Below are 21,417 nucleotides of genomic sequence, written 5' to 3'. Positions count from 1 at the left end.
TACACAAAGTCATTAGCGTTTTATGACTTCTCTTTGAATTTCACATATCTCCCTAAGATCACCAGACAGCAGAAAACTGAAGCAGGAATCCCTTCTTGTGTGTTTTCCTTATATCCCTAACTGGTTATTCAGGGGTAGAGGGAATCAATGAATAAAATGTTAACTGTAGAGAGCAGTTTGCTTTAATAAGTTTCCTTCTGAGTGTATTTCTTTCTTGTTGTTTTACAAACTTAGATACGCTTTAGAAACTCCAACAACCCTTCAAAATTGTATTCAGAGTGGAACTTTGTACTTCTGTGCAATCAAAAGATGCAGCTCATAACACAGCAACGCCAGGACTCTTAATTAAATAATTTTACTGGAAAAGAAATTACACTTTGAGCACCAAAGCAAGAACCTTGTTTTCAGTTTAGTAGATCATGTTCCCATAACAAAATATTCAGGGCGGGGCTGGCAGACTGTCCACAGATGAAGTTCAGGCTGAATGTACTGGGGTCCCACAGTGTTTGTGCCATAAGTCGATGGCCTTGCTCACAATCGCATCCGAGCTGTCCTGGGGAATCTGTAAACAAGCGAACCAGTCTTTGTGAAATGTCAGCGTTTACAGCTTCAGGATCCCTCATTCACCGTGGCATGAACCTCATGAAGCGCATTTCCAAGGCCGTTCTCTCTGTGGTCACATCAAAGGTGGCTGGCTGCCAGGATCTTTGTTTCACAGGCCACCTGAGGACATACTAAGGAGCTCTGGGGTCAGACTGCCTAGGTCCCAATCCTGCACTGCCCACCAAACTGTGTGCCCCCGAACAGGTTTCCTAAGGTACCTGGGTTCAGACCCCGTCTCTAAAATGGGGCAAATGGTAGCCTCACTCCACACAGCTGTTACAGGATTACATGAGATAATCCACAAAAACCACTTAAAACTCCACCTCCACTGCCCGGCACTGTTAGCCACTGATTATTGTAGTGACTGAGTAATTTGTTCAACACACATACACTTAGTACTTATTATTTACCAGCCCACTGTTCAAATGTTAATATTGACCGATAAAAACAAAGAATAGATTTTGGATCCGGTGAAATTCCTTCAGGCGTGAGTCTCTTTACTTTTAACTCTTGCCTGGTTAAGGGCATTCCAAGACACAGAAAGGGAAAAGCTTATTCATTCAGACCTTTTCCAACATGCATTAAGTTTATACTTAAGCACATTACCAAACCCAACTGGGATTCCAACAACTATGGTACAGAAATGAAAGGGCTTAAAAATCCCCAAAGCACCAGGATTCCTCTTCCACTAACAAGGGTTACTCATCCTAACATGATAGACTCACCTCTTCCTTTTCTTGACAAGACTCCTAGTAGACCCATCAGAGAACAGGACCCTGGTGCTGAGGGCACACAGTCCCAGTGACAGTCTCACAGCTCAGCCCATCGTCCCCAAACAGAGAATGCAAACTTTAACCCACTGATCAATTGTCAGCTAAATGTTTCCAAGGGAAAATTTCTTTCTTACAATGTAAAAATATACTGTGTTATTTCTCTGATATAATGTAATGCAATAGGAAAATCTGGCTTGCTAAGCTAACTTCCCTTCTAGATTCAAAATCAAATAAAATAAAGCACACTTACATTTTCCAGAAACTTTGTTATCTTCTCTGAATTGTTCAGTGCCATTACTTTTATTTTAAAGGTTAATAAAATTTCCACTGCTACAAAAACTAGGATCTTACAGGATCCACTTACGACTTTATCCCAAACCCTACAAAATGAGGAGATATGTAATCAAAGTATGTGAGGTTAAAAGTTGTTTACCTAGACATCTCACATTATAAAATTAAATCAAATCACTCCTATTTTAAGTGTAAGATTCACAAAAGAACTATAATGAAATCATCATCAAAAACAACAAAACAAATCAGCTATTTGAAACCTATTTTAGACATAATTAACATTGGAAGGGAAAAAGAAATGATCACTGAGAAGTACTTGCTCTCCTAGAAATCTACCAAATGCCCATTCCCTAAATGTTTCAAACTGACAATTCTGAGAAGAAAAATCCTAAACCCAAGATTAGATTTTACAATATTTTGTAATGCTAATATAATCATAACATGCTAAGGAACAACAAAAGGAGTATATAAAATGAGATAAATTCAATTTCATTTTCCAGTGGTTCAAGTTCCTTCCGCTTCTCCATGGGCTTAAGGAGATGGTCATTGCCGTGCAACCACTCTAAAGCAATTATTCTGATAACTCCCGTAACTCTTAAAGGTGGTATTACACTCTCTGTTCTTAGTTATGTATTGTCTTGTAATGTTCTCTGTTTATTGCTCTCTTTCCAGCTACATCCTAACACCGTGGACCGAGAGGGCTGGGACTCCAAAACATGCTTAACACATGTCTGAAACTAATGCTTTCATTAAAGATGCTGTGTCTGAGGCTCAAATCTTTTACTGCCTCCACTACTTGAACGATGTCATAATGAAACTAAAAAATACCAAGGTGTTCTCTAGATTAGGCTCTATCGCATTTCTGGAAAAGGCCATGCCTGCGTAAACTCCTGGAGACTGTTTCAGATGTAAATATTGTACAGCATCTATCACACTGAGGGCCCTCAATTTTTGTAATTGTATATTCTAATACTTGTAATATTAATGTTACTATTAAGTATTTGTATTCTAACAAACAGAATTGTGTGTTGCTATATTAGATGTTAGAGAAGTTAGCATTAAATGACTATGTTGTTCTAAAGCAAATTTATATTCTGAGGGACGATCACATGAGAAACCAGGATTCTTCGCTGACCTGGGCCTTCATTCAGTACACCTTTGGAAGAAATACTTGCCTCTGTAAACTGGATTCAGGCAAGCAACCTGCAAAGCACCTCTTGAACCAGAGGTCATAAGGAAGTTTGGACATGGCAGAACACATCTTCAGGTGACTCAGCAGCCTGCTATCTTCCATATTCAAGTATTGTTCAAAAGCCTTTGGCTAATGATAAAACAGGAAGAGATTATTCATTTCCTATAATGTAACATTACCTGATCTTATATCCTGTGATGAAAAAATGCACATGATGAACGTCAGGAAGTGCTAGAAAACAAAATTTCAGAATCATCCAAGTCACCAGTGATGCAGCAGTTTCCTAAGTCAGCATAACCAGAGCAACCAACATCCGGGACTGAGGTGTTTCCTGGGACAGTCCCAGGCAAAACGGAATAGTTAGTCACCCTAATATTAATTGCACTAACCAGATTGACCAACCTAAGACAAAAGTCCAAAGCCAAATTCAATTGTTCTGGGGAGCTTACAAAGGCCTTTGATATTCCTGGTGGCTCTAGGGCAGTAGATTATATATACAGGAAAAAAGGGGGAAAGGCAAGGGGAAAACCAGAAAAATAGAATGGAACTAAACTAGGAGAAAGAACTAGGAAGAAGGAGACAAAAGAGCTGAAGATGAAAAGGGCCCACTGGCGGCTGACCACACACATGCTGACCCACACTGAGCAGTACTGTGCACCATGCCAAGTGGGTGCACCCAACAGGGATGTCCAGAGGAGCAGCTCTGTATCCCACAAAATATGCACGAGAACTCTTAGGGGAATTAACACAGAGGGAACAAAGCACCTGGATTCCATCAGGTGGCCTCCCCCACATGAGATTTAAGCAGCAGCCAACTCTAGAACACGGGGAGGTTAACAAAGCCAGCTCCCCAGACCAGGCACAGGCTGCTCTACTGAGGGCCCACTGGCCACGGACGGGCCGTAGGGTCTGTGCTCCCTTCCCAGAAGAGCTCGGCCAGACCCGTCACCTAAGTACACATAAATGTTTATTTTACTAAATATCTGCCTCTCTGTGTTTCTGCCAAAGAGGTGATTCAAAACAATACAGTGTTCGTGACAGCCAGACACTGTGCTACTCACAGGAAATAGAAGAAAAGATGAGGTCAAGCCCCTGCCTTCAAGCTTACAGCAGGTTGGCAGAGCCCAGGAAAGAGGTAACTAGAAGGCAATGTGATAAAGCTATGACAGGGATAAGCACAGGATGCTGGGCACATCCAGGTGGGAATCCTAACCCAGGCTTCAGAAGCCAGAAACAGTCTCCCTGAGAGGAGACATGTGAGCTGGCCCATGAAGAACACAGAGGAGTTAGCCAGACAAAGCAGATCCACATATTACTATCTGGTCTGGTTTTCCCCTCTCTTTCAGAGGATCTCTAACCTTTTCTGTTTATCCAACTAACTTCCACTACTTAACAGTTCCTAGAGCTTCTCAAGAACTCTACACTCAACTCCCCAAACCAGGAGCTTTTCACTAAAGTACAAATTGCCAAAGGGCTCCTGTTCTCACCTTGCACCTCTGAAACTCCATTCTAGAATTTTGGTCAGTTCTGCCAATGATACATATGTGGGCTTTTTCCACAAAGTGACAAGGATAAAAACATTTACACACACATTTATATATTATGTCTCACAGCAAAGAAAGTTTTATCCAAAAGGCAGTACAAAAAACAAACAAGATATGTATGAGTGAAGATTTAAAACTATTTATTGTCTGGTTCCTTTTTCAGATGGTAGGCTCAGTGAGGGCAGGGTCTGCATCTGTTTTGTTCACTGCTAGTTTTCCAGTACCTAGAGCATTACTTGGCATAATAAGGATTCACTATATAACTATTGAATGAATAAATAAATATTGTGAATTAAATGAAATTTTTAAATGCATTAATCAACATCTTAATAATCACACAATGTACATCTTTTAGCCAGTCTTAAATTCTTCTAAAGTTTTTTTCTTGATTTATAATATGATTATAATAAACCTCAAAAAATACAGGAAATAAAGGATATAAAGATCACCTATAATCACACTACCCAAAGATAACTATGCAATGACAGGTTGTGCAGCATTCATTTGTTTTCCTGTACACACTACACACACTCTCTTCTTTTACCAGATGAACTCATACTGAATATAGAACTTAGTATTTTGCTCTTTGTAGTCAACATATTGTGGGTATTTTCTGAGGTTAACAACCAACCTTAAGGGTGAATAGCCTAAGTAAAGAGAATTTCTAAAACTAACTCCTTAGATTTTACATATTGATTTTTAACTCACCTGAATATTTTTTGTATAATGTGTGAAATAGGGTTCTATATTTGTTTTATTTCAAGTAATAGTAGTCCATGCACCTTATTTGTTGAATGAGCCTTATTTTCCCCAGTGATCGAAATATCAACTTAATCATATATCACATTGTTAGACAGATATATACATTTGTTTCTAGAATGCTCATTTTATTTCATTGATCTACTTGATTATTTCTGTGCAGGTGTCATGTTTTAATTGCTGAGACTTTATACTGGATTTAAATTTTTCAATATTTTATCATGGATTTTAACATTTAAAATAAATAAATAAAATCAGTCTACATTGAAAGAAAGAAAAAAAGAAAGAGAAAGAAAGAAAGAAAGAAAGAAAGAAAGAAAGAAAGAAAGAAAGAAAGAAAGAAAGAAACTCCTGCCTTTTGTGACAACATGGATGGAACTGGAGAATATGCTAAGTGAAATAAGCCAGTCAGTGAAAGACAAATACCATATGATCTCACCTATAAGTGGAGTCTATTCAACAAAATAAACTAACAAACAAAATAAACCACAGGCACCGAAACAGAGCAGACTGAAAGTGACCAGAGGGGATGGGGAAGGAGGACAACGGTGGAAAGAAGGAGAAGGAACTGAACAAAGAACATGTATGAATGACCCATGGACATGGACAACAGAGTGGGAATTGACTGGGGGGGGGGATGGGTGGAGGAGGGAAAGGAGGAAAAATTCAGACAAATGTAATAGAATAAACATGATTTAAAAAACTTAAAAATCTTTGTAAAATAGACAAGAAAAAATATTTTCAACAGATGTAATAGACAAAGAATATCCAGAGTTATAGATAACTCTTACAAATAAAAAAGGAAGCAAACAAAATAATAGAAAGGCTGACAAATATAAGTGACTGATAAACAGTGAAAACTGTTCAACTTCACTGGAAAATGAGAATATTTAAATTAAAATTGGATACCATTTCTCTATCAGATTAACAAAAATTTAAGTGACAGATACTATCAAGTATTGGCAACGGAGTGTAAAACAGGAAATCTCGTAATCTCTTGGAAGAAACCAAATTGGTACATTTTCTAGGTGCGCAACCTGGCAGTTAAAACCTAGCAGTTTAAATATGCCTCTCCCTCAAGTGAGGGCTCCCCTTGCAGGTGCCCATCCTAGAGAAACACTCACACACATACCCAAAGGAAAGCGTGCAAGGGCATGTTGAGTGTCAGCATTGGTCTGTTATGTTAAATTATGGCAAATTCTTAATAAGAAATACTAGGAGCAAATTTTTTAAAAAAAGAAAAAAGGTGGTTCTAAATTAATAGCTCTCACCCTGGGCCACACTTCAGAATCACCTGGAGCTTTTAAAAAATTAGAATTCTGGGGCCTTATCTCCAGAGATTGACTTAATTAGTTGGGTAGAGGAAGGGCACCGCTAATTTTTAAAAGCTCCCAGATGGTACTAATAGGAATTCAGAGTTGAAAACTACTGATTTAGCTGTACTAACTTGGCAAGCCTCCAAGACATGATGTTAAAAAAAAAATTATAGAGCCACACAAGCAGTGTGATAATATTTATAATTTTAAAACTATTTACATATGTAAAAATATATATCAATATATGTGTGTATATGCAACATGAGCACACACACCCATCCACCCTAGTGTATATAAAACAGTCTAGAAGAACACGCATCAAGCTGACAATGTTACTTCTTAGAAAACGGGGGATGGAGAGGTGGTGTCACAGATCTTCAGTGTGAAAACAGTGGATTCATTTGGATTGTTTAATACTTCAAGAATGTATTTATTATTTGTGTTATCAAAAATAAAGCATGAATTTTTTAACATAAGCTTTCAAAATGTTACTGCACTTACTCTAATATTAAATAGGAAAGGCTAAGTAAATCATGGAATAATTTGGACATCTTGATTTAATGAGGCAAAATTGTATTTACAGAAGCTCCAATGCCATGTTTAAACTATTTTATTGAAATCAACAATGAATTAAATTTTAAGATTCTAAAAATCAAACTTTACTTAACTTAAATATTTAAAGAAAACACCCTTGCTCAGTGCTCAACGCAGCCGACAGGCCTTGCCAGCCGCCGCCGGGGCAACTGACCCAGTTAGAGCAGTGACCCCCGGGGTTCAGCCGCCCCCCAGCAGGCCCCGCCTCTGCCCTGCCACCCACGTCACGTCACAGTGCCTGCTTTCAATAGAATTTTCAAATAAAACAATTCAATTATTTAAGAAATAAGATTCAATTTTATAAATGAGAGATAAAGGAAATAAACTGGAAAAAGGGAATGGAAAGGAGCACTGGCTTATGCTGATGAAGCAAAAGCCTTTCAGTTCCCCGGATTCCCAAATTAGAGGACAGCAGACAGCCGCTGCCTCCCTCCGATCCAGTCACCTCTCCTTCATTAACAGAATCCAATTCTAATGGGAGATCACCATGTGTCTGGTTAAACAAAAGCACAGTTCCCAGCCTCCACCGCAGAAGGGTGGCCAGGTAACATGGTCCTGGCACTAACTGACATGCAGAAGGAAAGTCTGTTAAGGGGGGACAGCCTTGACTGGCTTGTCCCTTTATTCTTGTGTTTTTGTCTCCGCTTTGCCCTCCCTGCTTGCACAGCCGTCACGGCTGTCTCTGTGGCACCCATCTTGCAAGCACAAGAGGAAGGGTCACCCCTAAGGATGCTGGAGCAGGCAGGAGCCTGGGTCCCCACCGATACCGTGGTGCTGTGGCACCAGCCCCAGACTGCCCCACCTCTGGCCTTCTAGTTACATGAAAGGAAACAATAAAGCTTCCGTTTGGGGGTCTTTCCATTAAGTGCAGCCAAACTTAAACCTTAACTTATGCAGAGGCATAATTCTAGATAAAGCCAGTAGATTCCAGACCAGCATAAGGAATACTATAGAGCAGGGTGAGCAAACTATGGCCTGCAGTAGCCAAATCCAGCCATGACCATTCCTTCACATATTGCCGATGGCTGCTTTTGTGTGACAACAGCAGAAATGAATGATTGCCACAGAGACACAGAAACTGTATGGCCTGCCAGACTGGAAATATTTATTGTCCTACCTGGCCTTTTACAGAAAATATTTGCTGACTCCTATTATAGAGGGTTTACTCATAATTGTAGCAGCATCAAGAGGTAAGGGTATTTCCTGAAGACTCCCAGTACCTCTGCTCACCCACCCATCCCCTGCCAACAGCCAAAAAAGTCTCCCTTACCAGCTGGGGTAAAGAGTCTCGGTACTTGTTGTTTAATTGATTCACAAAGCATCGAGTGATCCAGTAACAGTCGACACTGTCTTCCACCATCTCTTCCATGGCCTTAGCAATGGCAAGAAATACTTCATCTTCTGGCTCCTGAAAGATTAATAATAAATCTCAAGAGGGAGGCAGCAGAAGTGAATATTTCTTTCATAAAAATGAAACTTTATCCCCTAAATTTTGAAGAGGCTGCATTAATAAATCAAAATGGAACCAAAAAGCACACATTCCATCACAAAAGAGAAGACCAAGGAGGAGGTAAGAATGAGTAACCACAGAAATCTATCTGAACGAGAGCTGTTTATGAATGCCTAGTTTTCAGGCTGACCACTCGAAGGTTTTCCAACTTCTAACCTTAGGGCCATCCAAAAAAGAATCAACGTATATCAGAGGCAAGTCTTCTCTCCACCCAAAAATATTCCCAGTATTAGAGGAGAATTTCTCTAAAAAACGATGCGATACACAGCACAAATAATAATTGCAGACATCGGTTAATATGGTAATTTCCAAAAATTAAATGACTCCCAAAGACCGCATTTTCTTTATTTCAAAGCATTCAAAAAAACTTCAGAATTTTGTTCTATGTGCAAGCACCTAAAAAGTTAAAATGTCCCTAGAATCAGAAGAATGGCATTTCTCAAACCTTGTGTCAATACTCAGAACATTAAAGTAAACCCTCAAGTAAATTTCAACAGAGAAATCTGCTTGAAAATCTATTTTGTTTCCAAACACCATATCTTACACAAAAATATATTTTCATCTAGGATTTAATAGCTAAGAAATTTTAATGTCAAAAAAGAAACTAAAAAGTGTCTTTCTACTCCCCTAGAAAGCCTCAAGTTAAATCAAAATTCCTATTCTAATAAAAGTATTTCATCTTGGGCCTCCTTTCAACTCCCTAATATTCTGTAAGATGTCAAGTAACAAAACGGTAGAAAATGCATTTTTCTAAACACTAATTAACTTGTCAGAGGAGAGGAAAGACAGAAGAGAAGGGGAGGGAAGCTCCTTCCTTGGACTCCCACCTAGTACTGGGCACAGGGCTAGGCGATCCTGAACGTGGCATCTCACTACTGCTCCCGGCCTCTATGGGTGGCCAAGGAAGGGGGCCAATGTCCGTGACTGACCATGTTCCCGGGCATGTACCAGGCACTGTCACACATTCTGATTAATGGATAAGAAAAATGAGGCTGAGTGGGGCTTGGTTAATCAGGGAAACACGGCGTGGCAGAGCCCAACACAAACACTTTGACAGCACATCTGCCCGAGGCCACAGTAAAAGTGTCTGGGCTTGAAGTACAGACAGGCTGAGCAGAGATAAGCGGACAACTATACCCTATCATTTTTGAACTAATAGATAATCCAACCTAACTTAATATATAATTGAAGAACTTGTGCAGTACTACCAACTTCACTTTGCCAAAGATAAGCAAAATTTAAAGAAGCCTATTAAGAGTTCTAATTATTTTCAGGGCCATTCCCTCCTGATAAACTTAATAAAAGTGGGTGACCTATGGGCATCCATGGGAACCACATTATTAACTTCAAAAAGAAAGAACAATTCAAAGCTCAAGCTGCTACACTGGCAGGTTGCAATCTGCAATAAAAATAAAATAGATTTTATAGATAGCACAGCTTTCATGCAAATCCCTATTTTGAACAAATCCCTATTTGAACTGCTGTTTTAGCCCCACCCCTAGGGGCCTAGAGTAAATTTCAAATTGCATTAAAATAGCCAAAGCTTAAGAGCTATAATCATTCCTTTGCCTGAACTCTTCCTTTTCCCCATCTGTTCCTTTTACCAACAATAAGTAGTCCAAGTAACTAGAGTAAGTACTTCATTGAAGGTGAAGTTTAAAGAGCAGGCTGGGGCTCATGGTGGAGTCAGGGCTGAGGAAGCAGCCAGGGACCACAGGACCGATGGGGCCTGCAGGCCAGAGCTGGGGGTGGCCAGCAGTGTCGGTGGCAGAGGAACAAGCAAAGAAGTAAATATACTGAGGGTCATGGGAGCCTCTTCATGTGTGCAACTGTCAGAGAAGGAAGTTACAGTACAGAAAGGGTACAAGCTAGAATGAATATGACACTGCATTGTATTTGGAGTGTTAGTGTGAGCTCAGGGTTTTCACTATATTGAGATACACAGATATACAAACATACATAGGGGTGTGTAAATATGTATGTGAATGTGTGTGTACATACATATAATTTCCTAGCTGCTTTGGCTGAGAGGGCAGAGAAGCAATGATACACCAGGAATAATGGGCATATCTAGTGCTCTATTCTTGGTTTCTAAATACCACATTCCATGGGTGGAGAGGGGAGGCAGATTCCAGGCCTGAGGCAGGGAAAGTACAAGATGAACCTGGAATACCTTTTTGTGCCAGAAAGTAAGGAAATGCTCAAAATGATGGGAACTTGTCAAAAAGACATAGAAGTCAGCTTAATGAACTTCTACTCGTCAAATCTAAGACCATTTGAGTACCAAAATAAATAATGATAGTAAGGGATTATCTGCCATTAAATAAAAGGGATCCATAAATTTACACTGATATAAATAAATAAATAAGGAGAAAACCTTCCTTATAAAAGAATGCAAACTAATAAATGCAAAAGGAATGAAGGAGTCAGAAAATCACTATTTGGCAATCAGCATAATAAAAATTGTTACAGGCAAGAATCATTAGTGGATACATATTTACATAGTCTAAAACTTTCTCCCCAGATGTTACTTATTAATCACAAGGGAAATAGTAGTAACTTTACATTGGAGAAACCTGGCAGACACCACCTTAACCAAGTGATCAAAGTCAGCAGCAAGAGTAGTTAAGTATCTTACTTCTGTGGTACTTGTGCCAAAAATGCATAACCAGATTTTAATCATGAGGAAACATCAAACAAACCCAAACTAAGATATGCTCTACTGCCCAGTACTCCTTAAAAATGTCAAGGTTATGAAAGTTTCTACAAAGAAGGACTGAAGAACTGTCCCACATTAAAGGAGACTAAGAAAGAAAACACAGAAATAAGTATAAAGTGTGATCCTTGTAAAGGATAAATGTAAAGAAAGGTTGGATACAGGGCCAATAAAGGCCATCAGTGGGATAATCAACAAAATGCCAATAATGTCCACAGAGTAGTTCATAGTATTGTATCAATGCTAATTTTGGGGTTTTGATAATTATACTACAGAATGTGAGATGCAACATTTGAGGATGCTAGGTGAAGGTATATGGGAACACTATACTATTTTTGCAACATTTTTTCTATTTCTGAAGTGATTTCTAAGAATTTGAAATCAACAAATGGTAACACTAGTGGGTGAAAGTTTTGTAAGTTCTGAACTAAAACTTTATTGTTTGTTTTGATAAAGGGCATTATTGGAACATTTGGTCAAATGTGAATGGAGTCTGAAGATTAGATGTTAATATTGTATCAATGTCAACTTCTTGGTTTCCTGGTTGTAATATGGTTACCTAGGGGAGAGCTCTTATCTTTAGGAAGTGTGCATTGAAGGAATATGAAGTCATGGGATATTAAACATTTTAGAAAAAATATACATACATATATAGGAAAAATGACAAAGCAAATGTTCAAAAATGTAGACAACTGGGGAACCTGGGTAAAGGGTATATGGGAATTCTTGATAGTATCCTTGCAACTTTTCTGTAAGTTTGAAATTACTTCAAAATAGAACATAGTATTTTAAAAAATAAGCAGATGAGGTCAGAATATACAAGGCCATGAATGTCAGGGAAAAATGTTGCATTTATTCTGTAGACAAAGATGAGCGATTGAAAGTTTCTAAGGCAAACCATGATGTAATCAAAGGCTAGGAAGATGGGACAGTCTAGATTTGAGCTACATTTGGAACAAAAGTACCACTAACCAGTGGGAAGGAGGGGCTTCGAGGCAACTTTCCAGACTCCAGCTGATACATGCGCAGATAGACTTCAACCTGAGGTGTTGCATCACTGACGAAGCGAACGACTTTCAGGGCATGAAGGACATCCAAGTACTGCCCCTTGCGATACATCATCACCTGTGCATGGGACTCATGGTGTGGAGGCAGGATCCCTACACAGAGACCCAGGAAAAAAAAAAGGGCAAAATACTCAGGCACTAATCCAAATCCCTCCACCATCAAAGAGAATCCTGGGAGAAGCTGCTTATCACAATTAAACTAGAACTCACGCAAGTGTTTAATTACCATGCAGATTCTCTTTTAGAAATTCTCACTATGAAAGAATTATAAATTTTAAATACCATAAATATTTGAATGGCAACTGTATCATTGACATAAAAGGGAAATAAAATGGTATCATAAAGCCCTTGACTAAGTGTGACATCTAAATTCAAAATAATAACCGTATCAATTATAATAATGATTTAATTCAATTATGGTTGCCAGCCTGCGGTCACCCTTAGCTCCTGGAGGCCCATGTCCAGTTTTCGCACTTGGTCCATGCTATGGATCGAACTATGTCCCCTCAAAATTCATATGTTAAAACCCTAACCCCACCGTGACTATATTTGGAGATAGGGCCTATAAGGAGGTAAAGTTAAATGAGGTTACAGGGGTAGGGGGCCTAATCCAATAAGGCTGGGGTCCTTCTAAGAAAAGGAAGAGACACCAGAGCTCTCTCACTCTCTGTCATGTGAAGACACAGTAACAGGTGGCCATTTGCAAATCAGGAAGTGAGGCTTCACCAAGAACCAAATCAGCCAGCACCTGGAGACTTCACAGCCTCCAGAGCCATGAGAATAAAAGTTGTTCTTTAAGCCGCCCAGTGTGCAGTATTCCGGTACAGCAGCCCTCGCTAACAGTACAGCCGCCTTCATCTCAGAACCACCAATTACCCGCCAAATCCTGCTCTTCCCCAACAATTAAAACTTGCTCACAAACTATCCTATCTTCAGGACCACAGAAATGTCTAATCTGCACTGACAAGCCCACCCTACATTACATTTTGATGCCATTTTATACTCATTAACCCACTTAAATATGATGTCTACCCATCAGGCTTTGGCACAAGAACCTTTTTACAAAGAAATGGCATGGAGAAAACAGTGGAAAGAGCACGGATGAGCCTTCAGTACACCTAGGTTCTCAACCCAGACCCTATAAACACCAGGACTCTCATCAATATCTGTCAGGGCTTTTGTTTCCTCCTCACTCGGGGGTGGAAAATGGGAGGAATAAGCAGTTCACCAAATGTTCTTTGCAGAACACTAGTTCCTAGAGTCCTCATGAGAAAAGGGAGACATGGTCAAATAGATCTGGAAAATGGTGACAACGAATTTTCAAGGTTCTAAGTTTTGCTATAAAGGAAAACATGTTTCTTTATTTATTACAGTCTCATTAAACTTAGCCAAACTATATAGCGGCACAGACTATGGAGTCAACATTCCTGGGTTTGAATTCTAACTCCACAATTAACTGGTGGGTGACCACCAGCAACTTAGCTGATATTCTATGCCGACCACCAGCAACTTAGCTGATATTCTATGCCTTGGCTTTTCCATCTGAAAAATGGGAATCATAATATCATTCTCAAACAGTTGTTGTGCTAAATAAAAAATGTATATACATAAAGCACTTAGAAAGTATACTGCACATACTAAGGTAGCATAAGTGTTAGTACAGTTAACTATGGATCACTCTTTGAGATAAAACACCACAGACGCAGCATTCTAAAGAACATACGAGAAAAGTTGGATGGGCCCTAGGGACTCCAACCAACTTGATGCTGTTTTAATGTTACAACCAAACTTGCCTAAATGTTCTTTTTCCTGGCATAAATCATTAATTACCTTAGCTATAGGGCTCTGTATCAGGCTTCCAAAGAAATACACTCAAAAGGCCTCCAACTTTAGACTAAAACAGTACAGATTAAATAGCTGTAGTTAAGTCCTTATCATACCACTAGAGGCAGCACAGTGTTCTCATGTTAGATCTCACACTTGTTTTCTAAGACCTAGTCCTAAAAAGTCTCTTTCTGATATTGTTATGAAGTAGGCATGACAAAGTCCCTTAGTAAACCACCACCTATGGTACGAAGAGTCAGCCTGTCTCCTATATAGCATGGCAGTCCTAAACCTCCAGTGCCTTTAACTATGTCTAAAATAACAACAAAGACTTATCTGACACAGACAGGTAGGGAAAATATAATGATAAACAAGCCAGATGGCCTTGGCACTCAGGAAGGGCCACAAAGTATGACTAAGCCTTCCACTAATCCATGGGCATTATTAATTAATAAGACACATAGTATTTCTCAGCAGAAATAGATAGTGCTGACATTGCTATCTATAAAGCATCCTTATTTTGATGACCACTGGAAATGCTAAGATTCAAGAAAGATGCACAAGAAAAAACTATTTGTTGTCATCCATTCTCTAGATTTTACCTGCACAGTGATAAGTATACAAAGACAGCCAAGATGCATAACAAAGAAGTCACTATGCAGTGCTTTCTGGAATGGTTTGCAGTCAGACTTAGGACTAAGAATTTTCAAGTCCTGAAAATACAGTACACTTTGGACAGAAGACAAGGTCTACAATCTATCCTACAAATGGGCTCTACAAACCTGAGCTCACAGCCCAGCTCTGCCACTGACAGGCTATAAGGCCTTAGGCAAGTTGTTTAGCCTCACAGACCTTTCTCCCTTCTGTACAATTGGGATATTGACACTTAAAGCACAGGGGAATTCTAGGATTACTCTAACATTTTTTAAGAAAGAAGAGGAGAGGGGTATATGTGTCAGCAGGCTCAGCAATGATAGAAAAATAAAAACAATTTGGCTAAAAGGGATGATGCCATCACATGTGGCACCTAATTCATTTTCTTCCACAGAAACTGGGCAAGATCGTTTTCCTTTTCCTTTACTGGAATTGATTTGTTTGCACTTCTGGAAAGTAAATACTCTTAAATTCCTTTTGACTCTTATAACACTCCTTAGGAAGTATACCTCTATAGCTAGGAATCACAGGAATGAAAATTGAAAGCTAAAACCTGACAGTTAATTTAGCAAAAACTGAGACTAGCAGAGTCCTTAAAAAAAAAAGTTTATTTTTTTATCTTTAGAGAGAGGGGAAGGGAGGAAGAGAAACATCAATGCATCAGAGAAACATTGATTGGTTGCCTCTCACACGCCCCTAACCAAGGATCTGACCTGCAACCCAGGCATGAGCCCTGATAAGGAATCAAACCAGCAACCCTTTGGTTTGCAGGATAACACCCAACCCACTGAACCACACCAGTCAGGGTTCTAGCAGGGTCTTCTTCAAAGTTATTCGTTGACAGCAAAGCCTAGACCAGTTCTTTCTTCCAGTACAATGTTCTTTCCACACCTTGCCTTAGGAACACATATATTACTTTCTCTTCTATCATTAATAAACTGACACTCTTAAGAGTAAGAAGGTGCGACTGAAGTCACCTCCTTAAAGGCAATCATACTGAACAGTAATTCAGTCTCCTAAAATTAGACGCGACATTCAGTAAGGGCCTAAACAAATTCTCCTTTTTCTAACTTATACGATGACAAATGAACATTTTTGAAGATAAATTTCCGACTATTGGGTCTCATACCTAGAAGCACCTTCCATACCAATGCACGATACATGGATGGGAGAGGAAATCTTTGACTAAAAGTACAAAGTTTCTCAATATCTAGAGGGAAAAAAACAATAGTTAGAAGCGTTTCATGCTGGTCACAATATATAAAAGTGCATTTCATTGTTTACAGCTTAAAGTATAGCAAAACATTTCTTCAGAGCAAGCCTGCCAAACAGTCAATAAATCGAAGAAAGGCCACACTGGTCTGATTTTTAGCCCAGGGGTACCACCACCTAGCCACTTAAAAACAGTTAGTGTTTCACAGCATAGGAGATCCATTTTGGCTATATTACTACATTTCCAATAATATTAGCAGTAGTCACTATTTATAGAATTTACCGTAGTTCATTTAATCCACCTTGCAAGCTTGTTGGCTAGTTACTGTTTTAAAGATGAAGAAATTGAAGCTCAAAGCAGGTAAGTGGTAGAGTTAATCCTCAAATCTCACATTTTCTCATAAAGCACAATGAACTGTCCTGGACCTAAGTTTCCCGACCTGTCAAATGAGAATGATAACACCACACATATCTGAAGCGCAGAATGTCTAGCAAGGATCAAAGATCGGGTAAAAAAATGTTTTTGAAATTTTAAAGCACTGTATGCATATAAAGTACTATTTTTAACTATGGTTCAGTTTATTTTACTTTAGTCAACCACAGAACAGACCTTATTATTACTGGCTGGAAGAAACTAAAAAATGTCAGTATTTCAGTATCAATAGTTGCATAAAAGAAAATCATGGCAAGAGTTATAAACTTACCCAGAAGCTGTGGTGACACCTCTGAAAATTAGTAAAATATATAGATCTGATATGAGAAAAAAATATTACTGACTTCTAAAGAGGTCTTTCAAAAACATCTGACCCTGTCTCAGTGAAATATAAACTTGAAAAATCCATAACTTCTCCCAAAATATATATACCATTCTGCTGTCACCCGGTCACTAAAATATACAGCAGGTAACAAATATCTCTGGATGTCTCTTAAAGTAACATTTCAGAACATTTGGGATGACTGGCAACCAGTAGGCTTAGTTTAACTCATAAGACTCACCCAAACGGTCATCTTTTAGGAGAATTTCTAATGATTTCTTTTCTTCAACTCCACGAAACCCCACTTTCTCATAATATACTGAACGGAAGTTTCTCTGAGAATCCTCAGTCATGTTTCATTCTTGAAGGAGATAGAGACAAAAAGTAGGAGAGGGGAAAGTGAGTTTAGTAACAAAGAATGAAGAATTAAAATTTTTCAATGATTTTCTCCAACTTCTCAGCGAATTAGATATATTGTAATAAACTATCTGCCCTTGCATAGGACTCAACAGTAAATCTTTCCTTTTACACAACTCTAACATCACCACACCTGTGCACTTCGGCCAAAAGCCAAGACATAAAACCGAAGTCCTCTGAGCTGCTAAAATAGATGCCACAAGTTCATGCACTAGGGATCCTACTTTACTTATGAGAGCACCTAGCCACAGTACATGTTCAAAGAAAAAAAAAATGAAACAGGAAGACTAGATGTCATGCAAAAGGTGTTACCAAACAGTATACACTATGATCCTGTTTTTGTTTTACAAATACTATACATTAAAAAAAATTAGACTATATTCTGAAATGCTAGCAATGGTTATCTTTAAGTAGTAGGATTCCAGATAATTTTAAATTTTCTTTTGCTTATCTATGTTTTCTAAACTGGGCATTTTGTACAATGAAAAATCAAAAAGCCACAAATTCCTCACTTAGTTTTCCTTTAAACACAATTCTACCAAATGTAATTATCAAATTCAAAACCCATAAAGCTCAACAGCATTAAATTATAAACCAGAAGAGAGGCAGGAATGTAACTGGTAGTCAAGTGATGCCACAATGTAGGAGACAGAATAACAAATTGAAGTACGTCATCAGAACTCAAAAAATTTAGGGATGTTACATTCTGTCACAATAACTTCATATGATTAACAGCAAGTCATCAGGAAAAAGTCAAATTAGGTTGTGTTTTAAGAATATAATGGGTGTAATGCATTTTTCAAAAAAGTACTGCCTGACCCAAATGTTTAAAGTGTCGATACAAAAAAAGAATACAATTCTCGGGTATTAGAAATACCGACATATCTCCAGTGATCACAAGAGGACCCAGTTCCAAACAGCCAAGGTCTTCCTTACAGAAAGAATATACTCTGAGCCAAATCAGTCACAGGAGAGATTAGGATTCGCTTAAAATGAGAAAATCTAAAGGGTCCTGAGCTTTGGGGGACCAAGCTGGTTTTTTAAGTACAAAAATATCAAAGCCTTAAAACGCTAAATCTGGAGGTTTATTTCAAAGAGTCATCCAAACAGCTGCACGGCGATACGGTGTATGTTGCCTAAGGAAACCAGTCTCAGGTTGCACTATGACAAACGCCTCCTCTTGGAGGAAATATTGTAAATTACATTTTCTGTCTTTGACCGTACACCTGACCGTGACGGAAAAGTATACACAGCCTGGTCTAAGAACCCTGGTCCCATCTCTATTAGGCTTCACCTCTAGTAGTGGAAACCCGGGTTGAGACTAAGCTGTCCGGGGGAAGCCGCGGAAACCAGGCCAGGGGCGCTGACCGGCGGGCGGGCGGGCGGGCGGGCAGGCGACGCGATGGCCAGCTAGGGGGTCAAGGGCGCCACAGGCGGGCCAGCCGGGCGGAGGGGAACGGCGGGACCGCAGCCCCCAGCGCCGGCCGCCCAAGAACGAGAACCCAGCGGCCACCGCCACCGTCACCGTCGGCGGACGTGACGTTAACACAGTCTGAGAGGTGGTGCCGAGAGTGCGCTTGCGCGGAGAGCATGCGCAGAAGCCCCACCCATACCGCGGGGTCTTAGGCACTGGGTCCAGGATGCGTGAAAGCGGGAGGTAGCCGATATTCCCGGCCCCGGTCACCCGTCCCCTCCCTCCGCGGAGCCACTCCTAGGCAGAGAATCTCGCGACCACATTATCCTCGCTCTCCCAGCGGTGTGTGCCTGGGAAGCTCTCCTTTCCCTTGCCCTCGAGGCCCCTGCCTGAAGGCGACCTCCGGACCTAGCCTTCAAGACTCATTAAGATGTCTGTGGTGAAGGACCCCTGTTTTGTCTTGTTTTTATTTTTATATTTCCTTTTCTTTTTTTTTTTTCTGGTATGTGGAAATAAGTGTAGACCAACCAAATGCTAAGGCAATTTATTCAGAGCTTGCTATAGAGAGAGTCAGCGTCCCATCCCTTACATTTTGGCAGAGACTCAAAGGCGGGCAGAGGAGTGAGAAAGGTTGATAATGGAAAGAAGGGGAGGCTGCAGGTGTGCCCTTAGAGGAGACTGTTGGTATAGGCAAGCTGAAGGTAGACTGATTGGAAGTAGGGCATCCTTTGTGATTGGCTAGCCATGTCTGGCTTTCGCTGCTTGGTTCTTAGCTGGAAGCAGGGACAAAAATTAGGAAGCTGTCAGCTATTAATCAAGTCCTGGCCATTTGGGGCCAAATGTCAGAGAAATCACTGTTTAGCTTCTTGGATTGTTACTAAAACTGACAATCTGGCTAAGTCTAATATCAGTCTGCCTTTCTAGGCTGATCATCGTAGAGAGGAGGAGGTTTTTCTAGGCAGGTTGCTGCTGCAGGTTGGGGGTGAGAGTTCTATTTTTTATATATGGTCTGATCACTGTATATTCAGCCTCTCGAGTAAAATACTATAAAAATAAATTATATGAAAACTGAAGTTTAAAAACAAGATATACTAAATATAACCCCCAATTTATTAGCTTCAGCAGACATAAAATTACTCTTTAAAATGGCTATGAAAGTTTATAAACACTTTCAATTTCTTTGTTTACCTTGTCACTTAACTAGCACCACTCCTGAGACATTCCTGTGAGCAGCACTGCCTGAGTGAGATTTTAAACCCCTGAGCTTTAAGTGGAACTGCCTAGAGCAAAGTTGGTTCAGTGATGGACACTGTTCCTTAAAAGCCCAAATCTTCACGGAATAGACCACGGAGAGGTCTAACTCTAGAGCAGGGGTGTCCAATCTTTTGGCGTCTCTGGGCCACAATAGAAGAGTCGTCTTGGGCCACACATTAAATACACTGAGACACATAATCACACACACAAAAATACTGTTTTAAGTAAACTTACAATTTTGTATTGGGCCACATTCATAGCCATCCTGAGCCACATGCAGCCTGCAGGCCTCAGATCGGACACCCCTGGTCTAGAGGGAAACTTAAAAATCAGCCATACAGAAGTCAGTCCAGTTACCATGTGGGTAAGTCTGTGGTGGGATGGCTAGATTGAACTTTAAAGAAGCAGGTGGTAGTTGCCATCACACATACCCCTTCCAGCTGCCCTGCCATCACCATCTGTAGTTCCTCACCACCAGGGTGCTAAGCCTTGCTTAGGCTATGTTTCTTCACCTGTGTAAGTGGAGTTCTTCAAGATACAGCTTTCAAGAATTCCATTTACTTACCAGTCACAAACTTTTACAGTCTCCTTTTTCTTATCTTTAAAATAGAGCTAATAGTGGTGACATTACCACAGGGGTATTGGAAAGATTAAATGAGAAGGTATGTAAAGTACTTGGGACACATGGCACAGTGGGGATATCTTTGCATTGGTGCTATTAGCTAAATGGTGACAGAATATGGTTGAATTTAATTGTCATTCTCTGTGCTTTTCCCCCCTTTTAAAATTGAATGCATTGGGGTGACATTAGTTAATAAAAATTATATAGGTTTCAGGTATACGGTTCTATAATACATTATCTGTACATTGTATTGTGTGGTCACCACCCCAAGTCAAGTCTCCTTCCATCACTATTTATAATCCCTTTACCCTCTATACCTCCCCCCACCCCCTTTCACTCTGGTAATCACTATATGGTTGTCTGTGTCTATGAGTTTTGCTTTTTTCTTAATTCCTTCACCTTTTTCACCCAGCCCCACAACCCCACCCCTCCCCTCTGATTGCTGTCATTCTGTTTTCTGTATCTATGAGTCTGTGTCTATTTTATTTGTTAGTTTATTTTGTTCATTTAGATTCAACATATGAGTGAAATCATATGGTACTTGCCTTTCTCTCACTGGCTTATTTTACTTAGCGTAATACTGTCCAGGTCCATCCATGTTGTTGCAAAAGGTAAGATTTTCTTCCTTTTTACAGCCAAGTAGTCTGTGCTTTTTGATGAGCTGATAAACAGAATATTTGGAAGCTTCTATAGGAGATAAGTCTCTTGGAGATTCTTCTTAACACTGCAACCAGAGTGGCCCTTTAAAAATGTCTCTCCTGCCCTGGCTGGTGTGGCTTAGTAGATTGAGCACCAGCCCATGAACCAAAGGTTCACCGGCTCCATTCCCAGTCAGAGCACATGCCTGGGTTGCAGGCCAGGTCCCCAGGAGGGAGCGTGTGAGAGGCAACCACACATTGA

At 39.9% G+C, this 21,417-nt stretch overlaps 1 protein-coding gene across 1 annotated transcript; it reads right to left on the bottom strand.

Moving 5' to 3' along the window:
* Positions 1–207: 207 nt before the first annotated feature.
* On the bottom strand, positions 208–18,612 carry TBC1D7 (TBC1 domain family member 7). The gene is made up of 8 exons (XM_054592075.1): positions 18,522–18,612; positions 17,052–17,171; positions 15,973–16,053; positions 12,271–12,458; positions 8,343–8,480; positions 2,843–2,988; positions 1,627–1,756; positions 208–562 (listed from the first exon to the last, which is right to left on the bottom strand). The coding sequence occupies exons 2-8, from the start codon at positions 17,161–17,163 to the stop codon at positions 476–478; spliced, it is 882 nt and encodes a 293-aa protein (XP_054448050.1). The 5' UTR covers positions 17,164–17,171; positions 18,522–18,612; the 3' UTR covers positions 208–475.
* Between the last annotated feature and the right edge of the window lie 2,805 nt (positions 18,613–21,417).

Source organism: Pteronotus mesoamericanus, unplaced genomic scaffold, assembly GCF_021234165.1.
Source record: "Pteronotus mesoamericanus isolate MK-2021 breed Mesoamerican mustached bat unplaced genomic scaffold, CSHL_Meso_final scaffold_31, whole genome shotgun sequence".
NCBI classification, from domain to species: domain Eukaryota; kingdom Metazoa; phylum Chordata; class Mammalia; order Chiroptera; family Mormoopidae; genus Pteronotus; species Pteronotus mesoamericanus.
Note: the sequence above shows the minus strand (reverse complement) of the source record. Positions and strands in the feature narration are given on the sequence as shown.